The sequence below is a fragment of the Equus asinus genome, chromosome 13, assembly GCF_041296235.1.
Source record: "Equus asinus isolate D_3611 breed Donkey chromosome 13, EquAss-T2T_v2, whole genome shotgun sequence".
Classification (NCBI taxonomy): domain Eukaryota; kingdom Metazoa; phylum Chordata; class Mammalia; order Perissodactyla; family Equidae; genus Equus; species Equus asinus.
Genome location: NC_091802.1, coordinates 17,332,602 through 17,344,720, shown reverse-complemented (window position 1 = coordinate 17,344,720; position 12,119 = coordinate 17,332,602). Strand labels below are relative to the sequence as shown.

At 55.9% G+C, this 12,119-nt stretch overlaps 1 protein-coding gene and 1 long non-coding RNA gene across 2 annotated transcripts in view; one reads left to right on the top strand and one right to left on the bottom strand.

Annotated features, from left to right (window-relative positions):
• Nucleotides 1–441: 441 nt before the first annotated feature.
• Nucleotides 442–8,879, bottom strand: LOC123275987 (uncharacterized). The gene is made up of 3 exons (XR_011493661.1): nucleotides 8,742–8,879; nucleotides 4,851–4,942; nucleotides 442–3,417 (listed from the first exon to the last, which is right to left on the bottom strand). It is a non-coding gene; the product is annotated as an uncharacterized lncRNA (long non-coding RNA).
• The window catches only part of DOC2B (double C2 domain beta), a 28,008-nt gene continuing 23,775 nt past the window's right edge, over nucleotides 7,887–12,119 (top strand). The window contains exon 1 of the mRNA XM_044744520.2: nucleotides 7,887–8,444. Coding sequence (XP_044600455.2) covers nucleotides 8,072–8,444 — 373 coding nt within the window. The 5' untranslated portion in view covers nucleotides 7,887–8,071. The remainder of the gene's footprint in view (nucleotides 8,445–12,119) is intronic.

Sequence of the window (12,119 nt, the reverse complement as noted above, 5' to 3'; positions counted from 1 at the left end):
GTAGGAGGCTCAAAGGGATTTGGGGGGCACTCACTGCCCAGGGATGGAGGAGGACCAGGCTGGGAAAAATAATGGGAGAGGCCCAAGTCATCAGAGGTCTTGTTTACAGAGGAGCAGGGATCACCGAGGAGTGGGGACAGGGCTGAGAGCGAGGCCAGCAGCGAAAGGAGGTGTGGGGCTGGGGAAGCTCAGAGCGGCATGGGACACCAGGCCACCAGGTTGATGGGGATGAGGGTCCCGGTGGAGAGTTAGGCAGTGCTCACCAGGTGAGGCCTCAGGAGCCGTGTCTCCGCCTTGCGGAGGACTCGGGAAGTCACAGTGCCCTCCCGTGGAGAGTCCTGCCTGGTGGACCCAGGTCTAGGCTCCCAGCTCCCACCATGCCCTCCGTGGAGCCAGGATTAGGACTTGTCTCCGGGGCCGGAGATTCAGACAGCAATGTTTCCAACAATTATAATTCTTTTTTTATTGAGGCATAATTGACATAGTTTCATGTGAACAACATAATGATTCGATACTTGTATATATCGCGAGATGATCACCATAATAAGTCTGGTTAACATCCATCACCATACACAGTTACAGAAATTTTTTTTCTTGAAGTGAGAACTTTTAAGACCTACTGTCTTAGAATTATTATTTTTAATGGTGCAATTAAAAAATTTTTTCATTGTGGGCTTATTTTTTTATTGTGGTACAGTATAGATAACACAAAATTTACCATTTTAACCATTTTTAAGTGTGCAATTCAGGGGGTTAAGTACTTTCAAATTATTGTGTAACCATCACCACTATCCATTTCCAGATTTTTATCATCCCAAAGAGAAACTCCATAAATAATAACCACCCTCCCTCCCCGCAAGCCTCTGGTAACCTCTATTCCACTTCCTGTCTCTATGAATTTGCCCGTTCCGGGCTCATTTTTCCTAAAGGGTAACACATGCATGTAGTCAAAACGCACAGAGCAGAGCAGTTTCCCTGTGTCCCAGCTCTCTTACCAGATGAACCATTTTTAATCAGTTTCCTGCTTATTCTTTCGAAGGTATCTTATGCATATATAAAAACATATATATGTATATATATCCTTTTATTTATATACAAAAGGAACATACTGTTTTATGCCTCTTGCTTTTTTATTTAACAACATGTCTGAGATGAAAAGCTTTTTAGTCCATGAGAATATCAATGTATCTTCCCAATCAGGGCACACACAGCTGCCTTGTCCTTTTTAATGGCTGCATAATATTCCATGGTACAGGTGAATCAGACCATATTTAACTTATCCCTTATTGATAGAAACTCTTCAATTTTCAGTTTGCTACATTTATCTATGCCTGCCCTTAGTAGCAAAAATGCAACAGCACTTAGTTAGCAAGGAAAACAAATTAAATGCAATGAGATGCCCTTCCTCACGTATCAAACCAGCGGAAATTCAAAAGTCTGGCAATACCAAGTGTTGATGAGGATGTGGAGGAACTGGAACTCTCATACAGAGCTGGTGGGAATAGAAATGGTTATAACCACTTTGGAGAGCAGTTTGGCACTATCTGGTCAAGCTAAGATACACATGTCCTTCATCCCAGCAATTCCCTATCCAGGAAACTGTAAAGAAACTCTCCCACATGTGGGCCAGGAGACAGGAATATCCACGGCAACAGGTTTATAATAGCAAAGCATGGAAAGAACTTAAATGTCCAACAATAAGAGAAAGGAGAAATAAATTGTGGTGTACTTAGAGTGGAATATTATACTGTAATGAAAACAGATAAACTATACTACATGCTTCGGCAGGAATAAATCTCAGGAACAATGGTAAGTGAAAAAATAAGTTAAATGAGGATATGTATAGTATGACATCATTTATATGAAGTTTTACAAAATGCAAAACAATGCCACATATTGCTTATAGATGCATATATATGTACTAAATGTGAAAACGAATACCTGGAGTGATCGTCATCAAATTCAAGATGGTGATTGCCTCTGGGGAGAGCAATGAGGGAGCAGGAATGACAGGGCATTTAAAATGCATTTGTGATCTTTTGTTTTAATTGTGGTAGAATATATATATAACACAAAATTTGCCACTGTAATCATTTTTAAGTGTACGACTCAGTGGCATGAGTTACATTCACAACATTGTGCAACCATCACCACTATTTATTTCCAAAACTTTTTCTTCATTGCCTCAAACAGAAACTCTGTACCTGTTAAGCAATTACTCCCCATTCTCTCCTCCCCCTCAGCCCCTGATAACCTCTAATCTACTTCCTGTCTCTATAAATTTTCCTATTCTAGATATTTCAAATGAGTAAAATCATATAATTTGTGCTTTCTTTCTGTCTTACTTCACTTAACATGTTTTCATGATTCATCCAGATTGCAGCATATATCAGAACTTCATTCCTTTTCAGGGCTGAATAATATTCTATTGTATGGATATACCACATTTGTCTCTCCATTCATGTATCGATGGATGCTAGGGTCATTATTCACAATGGCCATGAACAGGGGTGTACAAGTATCTATTTGAGTCCCTGCTTTCAATTATTTTTTGTATACACTTAGGAGTGGAACTGCTGGGTCATATGGTAATTCTATGTTTAGCTTTTTGAGGAACCTGCAATATTTTCTTTTTAAGCTGAGTGGTGGGTATGGGCCATCTGTACATTATACTCTAGACCTTTTTCGTATGACTGAAATATTTCATCAGTTTAAAAAAGTGAAATGAGTTAAAATTGGCAGCCACCATTTGCCTTGTTGATACCTTGTGAATTGCATCATCAATTCAAAGCTGTTTGAGGGAACATTTGAGGCTATGGCCCTGGGTTTCAGAATAGCCAGTTAGAGCTCCCGCGCATTCTAACCTGTTCACAATGGTGAGATGTTCACCCCAGTCCTGAAGACACCAGAACAAGACCCTGGGCTCCGGCGGTCCCCAGGTCTCTTGGGGTGGGGGTGGGGTGGTGCTACCTCATCCGAGCTGTCCCCTAAGCCTCAGGCCACACCCCCTGTCCTCCTTCAGGTTATTTCTGGAGCTTCCCCTAAGGATTCAGCATTATCCCTCACTGGCATCTGATCTCCAGGCAGAGGCAGCATGATCCTGAGCTAAGCCCCTCCCACACCCTCGCCTCAGCCTCTTTCCTGCCCGGCAGCCCAGACGAGGACCTGTGCAGAGGGAGGGAGGGAGAGCCTTAGCCCTTCCATCCAGCTCCTGGGTGTGAGTCCCGGGTCTGCCTCGGGTGACCTTAGCCCAGCCCTCCATCTCTAGAGACCTCAGTTTCCTCATCTGGAAAGCGAGATGGGTGGGCGAAGTGAGGGGCTCGCAGACCTGTGGTCTGCAAACCACTGGACGGAAAGAAGACACGCATCTCCTTCAGCCATTTAGCCCATCCCGGCAGCTCCAAGACCATTTGACATCTGCAAAACAACATCATTAGGTGCGTGTTAACTTTTCCCCGCTGGTAGGCCGAGTGTTAGTAAATGTACTGTGACGAGTGGAATGTGTTTATGAGAATGTGCATAATAAATTATCAAAAAGAGATGCATTTTTAATATTGCTTAATACATCAAGTTCGCCTCAGCAGCCACAGGCTATACTGCAAACGCTTACATTGACTTGCTGACGTCAGCACTCCGCCATGCTCCCATGCCAAGGCCATGGGGTCCGCCAAGGAAGAGGCAGCAATCGACCACAGTGAGCGGCTCCCATGTCCCTTCCTGACTTGCCCTCCATCATCAGACTCTAAAGGGAAATGGGGCTTCTTTCGTCACTGGGCCCCCCGCAGAATGTAGCATGGGGTCTGTCACAGGTAGGAGTTCAATAAATATTGTTAAAGTGTGGATTCACAAATAAATGAGTGACAAGGGCCTCTGGAAGGCCTCTCTCCATCAACCGGGCAACAGTGCTTGGAACTCCTCCATTGGCCCCTCCTTTGGGTAAAGAATTCCTCTAATTCCAGAGAAGGTTCCACCAGCACAGCATGCCAAGAGCTCCTCCAGGAATCAGGGAAGGGTGGAAACTGGGAGTACACGTTAGGCCAGGGCCAGGGAGGGCCCTTCCTTCCAGGGCATGGGGGCACCAGCCAGAGATGCCAACCAAGGATATCCAGCCAAGTGCAGGGTGGAGGTCATTTCCTCTAAAATGCCGGTTGCTCACTACAAGGAAAGGCTTTAACTGGCCGTTCTCAGCCAAGAAAGAAGTCCTAACGCCCTAAACGGGATGTATGAGACTCCCCAGTGGGACTTCGCCAAAGCGGTCTAGAAATTCTGACACCCCCGCCTCCTGCCTGGGTGTTGCGCATTGAACAGCGTGGAGGCAGCAAAACAGGTTGAGAATCGCTGTATTAAACCATTAGCACCTTCTAACCCAGCGATTCTCATAAAAATAATCATGCATAAAAATAATCCAGGGGTGCTTGTTAAGATGCACCCATGAGTCTTCATGCACATATCTCCGTCAGTGGGCGTGAAGCAGGGGCCTGGGATCTGCATTCTTAATAGGCATCCCAGTGGTACAGACGCCTGGGCCATCCTTCCGGGAACCCCCTCCTACCTCATCGGACAGGGGCCTTTGTGTGTACTGAGAGAGCTCAAAAGCCTTTTGGGAGAAGCAGGTGTGAGAGAAGCAAGGGCATGGGGTTCCTGAGGGCTGTGGCCAAGGGCAGACTCTACCCGCTTAACTTTGCTGAAGGCCAGTCCAGCTGCCGAGCCGCCCACCCCAGCACAGAAGGCAACATGATTGATGGGGTCTGGACACGCCCAGCTGCTTACAGATCCCCACACATGCCAGCCGGTGCCCCAGCCTTGGCAAGTACATTCGCTTCTCCACACACTGTCCCCAGTGTCCTCACCTGGCATTGCCGCAGACAGGGAGAGCGCTGCCAACCGCATTTCGCTGGTAGAGACACTGAGGTGGTCACAGGGCGTGTGGTGATGGTTTGCACTGGGAAGAGAATCACAATTCACTGAGCGCCTGTTGCACGCCAGGCGCTGTCCAGGCACCTGAGATGCCTCCCACCTTCATTTCTCACGAGGCCATTTGTTCGCTGCCTCCGTACTCCACAGGCGAGGCTGCGGGCCTAAGCCACCGGCCCAAGGTCAGACGCAGAAGGAGGGAGACAGGCTTTTGACTTCAAGTCTGCCTGACTCCCCTGCCCATTCAACTTCTAGAAACTGGACACCTGCCCGCATAACACCAGTTCTACCCCTCCAGGCGGCCCTACCCCGTCTCTGCTTGGCTCACAGCTGGAGGAACTCAGACCTCAGAGTGGCTCTTGACTCTGCCATCTGCTGGAGGTTGGCCCCACGTACGCCACGTGTGTCTCCAGTGGGCATCCTGGGGTTCCCTGGCTGGATCCTTTGGAGGCTGGGCCCTCCACCCCACTTCTTCCAGACCCTCCCCAGAGCCAGCACCTGCAGAGCCAGGAGCTGTGAGCTGATCCTGCAAAAAGCCAGACCCACAGAAGATCAAGAGGCCGGGAGGGAGTGGTCAGCCGCCTTCTGTCCCCAGCCGCAGTAAACACAGAGGTAAAGTCGTGAAGTCAAAAGGGCACAGGATCAGGGGTCAGGATAGCCAGGCTCTCATTCCCAGTCCCTTGGCCTGAAGTCCTGAAGCCTCAGTTTCCCCACCTGTAAGATGATGACAACACTCTCTTGCTCCTCAAACGAAGGAATTATGAAATGATGGCTCAGTGTCTGTATCTTAATACCCCGTATCATTACATAATCACTTTGCAATGCAGCCACCTCTGGCACAGAGGGAGTCACTCTGTGACTATTTAAGGACTAATCCCCTTAAGCATTCCTGGAAATGAGAAACCCACTCGTGTCAGGCTTCCAGGCTCTCCTGTCCTTTCCTTGGCCTTTGACTGTTGGAAGGCTGGATTCTTCCCCCACCAGGACCTCTGATTGTCCTCAGGGAGCCCCCAGGCCAGTGCATCCCCACTGTCACCCCCTCTCTCTTCCTCTCCTCTTCCTGCTCAATTTGGGCTATACCCATCCACAGAGCCTCAGGAGGAGCTTTGGAGAGCAAGGTTTTATTTGTGTTTCCAGCTCTGCTCTGACCCCTCGAGCACTGAAGGAGTAGGGAGGGAGAGGCAGAGGTGTGCGGAGTGGAAGCCCTCAAAAAGTCAGGACATCTGGGTTCTAATGCCAGCTCTGCCCCCAGCCAGCAGTCACCCTGGGCAAGTCACTACATCTGAGCTTTAATTTCCCCACCCGCAAAACGGGAACAGTAAAGCCTGCCCGCGACAGAGGGGAGTAGAAGGAATCTGTAGGATGACACCTTGAACGTTCTTGACACAGTACACAGTAGTTTTCAACAGTGGGTAGTGACCGTCACCGCCCGGGGCAGAACTTGCCATAAAAAACATGGTTCTCCATCATCTCTCATTCGTGAATCTCGTCTCCCAAGGGAAGGGAGAAGAGACAGCCAGCCCCAGTGCACACCTCTGATCTGTCACGCTTTGTCATAGATGGGGCCTCACCATAACGCTGCAAGGTTGGAATTAGTCCCATTTCACAGATGAGGAAACTGAGGTTCAGAGAGACCAAATGATCTGTCAGAGTGATGCAGCTGGAAGTGAGGAGGGCGAGGCCTCCTCTCTCTTCTCTCTGCTCCCCACCCTCCACATGGGTAATGGAGAGGGGAGGGGCACAGGTCTGGGGCCCCTCATCTCACAGAAGGGATCTAGCCAAGAAGATAAGCATTTCTGATCCAACAGTAGAAACCAGGGAGTAAACAGGATTCCATCCGTCAGTGCCCAGGGCTTTCTGGGGACACACCTGTATAAGCAGCAGCCATTTCCCAGCTTTGTTCCCGGAAAGCAGGACAACAGGCAGGGCTGGGCCTCTGGGATTTGTTTAGTTATCTGACCATGTGGGAGGCCTGCGCTGTGGCCAGGCAGCGCCCTGCTGCTCCACCTCCACTGCATCCATCATTCACATCATTCACCAGGAAGGTCCCTTCTGCCCCGGCCCTCCCTGCCATCACCAGCAACTGACCACAGCTTGTGGTCAAGGTTCTTACTCACCCTGTCCCCATGGGGGGTGGGGCTGGGTCCCTCAAACCACTCACTGACCAAGTGAGAGACTGACCCGAGGTCACAGAGTGTGTGTGTGTGACCTGAGAGGAAGTGTGAACAGATTGTGCCAGCAATGACCTTGGACAGCTGAAGATGCACATGTCCTGCTAGTGTGTGAGCAGCCTGTCCTTGCACTCCTAGGAGTGTGTCTGCGTGTCCTGCTAGATGCATGGGGGGAGGGCAGTCTGTGCCCTGAGTTCCCTGATCACATTTATGAGCGTGTTTGTGCATCCTGTTAGGCGTGCTCGAGGACATGGAAGACTGTGCCCTGAGTCCCCTGATCACCTCTGTGGGCGTGTTTGTGTGTCCTATTAGGGATGTGTGTGCATGGCGGGGGGGGGGGGGGGGGGGGGGGGGGGGGGGGGGGGGTGTACTCTGCCACAGCAACCTCAACCAACCCTGTATGGGTACACACGTTTGTGTGTGAGCCAGGGGACGCTTCTGCCAAGCGTCTGTACACGTTTGTGTGTGCTTGGCGTGTCCTTGCACACCGGCGTGCGTCCTGTGAGAGTAAACGGAGCCCAGCAAGTGCTGGCACGCGTGGAAATGCGCGCGTGTGCGTCCTGCGGGTCCCAGCGCAGCTCCCCGCCCGTCCTGCCAGTGTGCGTGAGCGGAGGGCGCTCGGGGGGCCCTGCTCGCCCGGGTGTGCGCGCGCGGGGTCCCGGGCCGGCGTGCGCGCTGGTGGAGTGCGGGTGAGTGCGGCGCCGCTCGGCTCGCTCCGCTCCGCGCCGCCCGCGCAGCCCGCACACTCACACTGCTTGGCTGCTGCCGGGTGACGCGGGCTGGGCCCGCCCCCTGCCTGCCGGCCCCTGGCACTCACTCGCGCCGGCCGCCGCCGAGCAGGCAGCAGCCGCGTCAGGGCCGTCTGGGGGCACCGCCGGCGATGCCCGCAGCCCCCGCCGCGCCCCGCCGGGCCTGCTGAGCCGCCCCCGGGCCGGGGCCGCGCCGGGCCGGGCCGGGCCGCGCCCGGGCGGGGCCGCGCTGCCTGCATGACCCTCCGGCGGCGCGGGGAGAAGGCGACCATCAGCATCCAGGAGCATATGGCCATCGACGTGTGCCCCGGCCCCATCCGGCCCATCAAGCAGATCTCCGACTACTTCCCCCGCTTCCCGCGGGGCCTGCCCCCGGACGCCGGGCCCCGCGCCGCTGCGCCCCCGGACGCCCCCGCGCGCCCGGCCGCGGCCAGCGCGGGCCGCCGCAGCCCCTCCGACGGCGCCCGCGACGACGACGAGGATGTGGACCAGATCTTCGGAGCCTACGGCGCCAGCCCGGGCCCCAGCCCCGGCCCCAGCCCGGCGCGGCCACCCGCCAAGCCGCCGGAGGACGAGCCGGACGCCGACGGCTACGAGTCCGACGACTGCAGTAAGTTTCCAACTCGCGACTTCTCGCCCCCTCCCCCGGCTCGGGCTCTCCCGCGCTGCCCCGACCTCGCCGGTCCCTTGGATCCCCGCGATCTCCCGTTTTCCCTCGGCATACACCCCACGCCGCGTCTCAGCCCCTCGCCTGCTGCATGCGCTCTCCGCGCGCCCTGCAGATCCAGCCCCGACACCTCCCCCGACCCCGACTGGAGAGGTGGGAAGTTTGGGGGCGCCCCCTGGGGGTGTCCCACTTCCGGGGCCCTGCTCCCCGGAGCCCGCGCCGCGCCCCCTCTCCGCCCACCTGCCGGGAGCTCCAGCGCGGGCGGCGGCTTTTGTTCCCGGGAAGGGCGGAGCTGCGCCCGGGGAGACACCAGTTGCTGCCGGCCGTGCGGTCGCTGCCCGCCCAGGAGCCCGCTGCGGGCCAGCCCCGCGGCCGAGGTCCAGGCTGGGGTGTCCGGGCAGGGGGGCCGGGGCTGGGGCCGGGCCGGCCTCGTGGGTGGGCCTGGCGGCCGGCAGAGCGCGGCGGCTTTGCTGGCGCGCGGGCCGAGGACCAGAGGACCGCGGGGCCGCTTGTCCTTTGGACAAACCTTGGCGGTTCCTCCTCCCGTGTCCCTGGACCCCGCCGCTGCCCTCGCCTGGGCCGCAGACCTTCGCCCACCTGTTACGCCCACTTCCCCCGGCCAGGAAGGGGCCCTGCAGCCCGCGCCGCCTCCTCCCCGGGCTGAGCCCCGAGCCCCAGGGAGTAGGCGAGCGCCGGGGTCCCCGAGGCCGAGGCCCGGCGGGCGGGCGCTCCTGGAGCCTGGCCCGTCTCTGAGGGTGCCGGCTCCGCCCAACCCGGGACTGGAGGGGAAACCGAGGCTGAAGAGGTCGCCACCAGTGCGGAATGGGTTTGCGCGGGATGGGGGTGGGGATGGAGGGAGCCCTGCTGGCAAGGCCCCCGACCCAGCTGTAGCTCCAGCCGCATCACTCTCAGACCTGGAAAGCCAGCGTCAAACGCCGGCCCTGCCCAAGATGTGGACCTTTAGGGGGACGGGTCGCTCGCGGGCTTCGCCAAGGCCCGCCTGGCCCCATCCCCCGCGCAGCGCAGCGAGAGTGGCTGCGCCGAGCTTGGGTGCTCACAGGGGCCTGGAGCCGGGGGTCTGGAGTTTCCCGAGCATAATATGTGCTTCTGGAAGCTGACGGGGGGTACCAGTGCCACCGCGGGTGAGGGAGGGGCCGGCAGACCTCTCATCGCCCTACCTAGGGAGGCCCCGGGAGGAGTACCCGGGAGGAGGCCCTTCAGAGCTGGGCCTGTGTGGGGAAACTGCCTGCTGTGCACTTTCCCGGGCCTGGACCACAGCCCTGCGGCCAGAGCCTGGCGTATTGAGGCCCTGCCAGGGGCAGGGCGTGGGGAGTAGTTCTCTGTCTGCACTTCCCTGCCAGCTTGGGGAAATTGGGTGGCAGAGTTGATTGCCCTCAGGGCTGTGCCCGGATCTTCCCCACCCCCAGCTCCTGGCCCCTGGGCAAAGCACATCCCCTCACTTGCACACCTCCAGGCAGGTGGTCACTGGGACCCAAGTCACCCCTTTGGACGCCCTGAATCCAAAGCCACCTCCAGAAGAAGGGGTAGGGAACTCTTCCCTTTCCAGCATCTTTCTTGCTTCCCCGAGGGAGTGAGAAGGTGGGCAGGGCAGAGCTCTGAGTGTCAGGCAACCCTCCTGTTGGCACCAAGGGTCCTCTGGATGACATACGGCAGAGAGGCGAGAAATCTGGTCATTTTTTTTGGCTATCTCTGAACCCCCAGTCAAGGAGGGGACCAGAAATTCCAGACTCAGGCCAGCTGCTCCGTCTCCATTCCATCGACTCAGCAGTCCTCCACTGAGCACTGTCCTAGAGCAGAGAGTGGGTGATGGGGATAAGGGCTGGGTCTCTGGACCCAGGGATCTCCTGGGTCCTAGCAGGGGACACACGTGCTTGGGTCAGCAGTAGCAGGCAGCCCTGGACACAGCTTTGCCAGCCTGAACTGTGGGCTGGCCACACCCGGATGACCAGGGCGCTCTGCAGAACCGAGCTAAGGAGGCCGTGTGACTGAGCCAGGGCCAGCCTGGGCCCCCTCACCCCCTTCAGGGGGTGGCCCACCCTGGGCTTGGGTCCTATTAGCGACCAAGCAAACACCCCGGGCATGGGAGCACAGAAATCTTGGCTCCTGCCGGTGGGGGACCAGGTTCTGGGGTGGAACTGGTCTCCACCCGGCACCCTAGGCTGCGCCCCCCTCTCAGCTCTGACAGCCAGATCCCTAGAATAAGCCTAAATGATTCAAGCCAGATGGTTCATTACGGCTTTAGCCAGGGTTATGCTATTTGCTGCCCTAATTATTGGATTATCTCTGTTCTAACAAAAAGAAATTAGGGCGGTTGCTCTGTTGTCCAAGGCCGAGAGTGAAGTGCTGTTTATTTATTCAGCGTTTTTTTCCTTCTCTTTAAAGCTCATCTTTTATTAAGTCACCTTAAGGCACAAGCACAAAATTAACATGTTCCGAACTGATCTAATAGAGGGGCGGTGATGGGGAGTATACGCAGCGAAGGCTGGAGTCAGAAGGGCCCCCCAGTGCACTCCCCTCCAAGTGTCCGCAGCGCGGCCTGGCTAAGCCAGACCCCGCTGCTGCTGCTCTCCAGGCGGCCCCGTGCCCCACCCTCTGCAGGGGCCACTCCCTGCCTGAGATGCTCCCCCGCCTGCTCTCCACCTGTGGAGACCCAGGCCATTCTTCAAAGCTGGAATGACCAGAGGTTTTGGGTTGCAGGTGACAGAAAGCTCAAAGCGCCTCAAACAGGGAGGGCAGCTGAGGTTGTGTGGCCCCGGGGCGGGTTGGTGCTGCCCCTCGTCAGCAACATCAGTGGTGAGGGTTCTGGGTGGCTTCTCACTTGGCCATGCTCTTTTCCTCTTAGGCTGACCTCCCTCAGGGTCCAAGGTGGCTGCTGCAGGTCCAGGTGTCACATGTAAGATCCTAAATTTGATAAGGATCAGTTTCCTCTCCCATGTCTCAGTTTAAGTGTGAGGAAACTCTCCCAGAAGTCCCCAGGAGACCTGTCCTTCTGTCTCATTGGCCAGAACTGCACCACATGCCCATGGGTACACCTGCCTCTGAGTGATTCACCCTGGGCTGACTCGGGACTGAGGCCCATGGAGGCCTGGAGAAGGATGGAGCGGAGGATTTGCTGCTGGCCTGCCTCAAAGGCCCTCAGCTGGGAGCGTTTCCCGGTCCCCCTGGCTGTGAGTCCCTGTCCTAAGCCCGGTCGTGTTCTGCTCAGACCATACTTTTATGCGCTCCACATTACGTGACCAGCTATGTGTGAGGTGCTGTGTTAGGCACAGAGATTCAAGAATGCCTGAGACACAATCTCTGACATCAGGGAGTTCATGGAAACCAAGACACGCAGGTGGCCCAGCAGTGAGGACGGGGAGGCAGGACCCCAAATGGGAAGTGGTGGCTTGCACAGCATTCACCTGCAGAGAGAGCTGTGCTCTGAGGCTGGGAGTGGGGAGGAAGCAGGCTGGCAGAGAGGAAGGAGGAAGGGAGGTGCTCCTGGCAGAGGGACTGCTCTGTGCCCAGGTAGAGAGATGGAGGAAATACAGCCCAGAGGAGTCACAACAATGGAGTCAAGTGGCTGGAGCAAGGGGAAGAGACTGATGGTGAGGACGA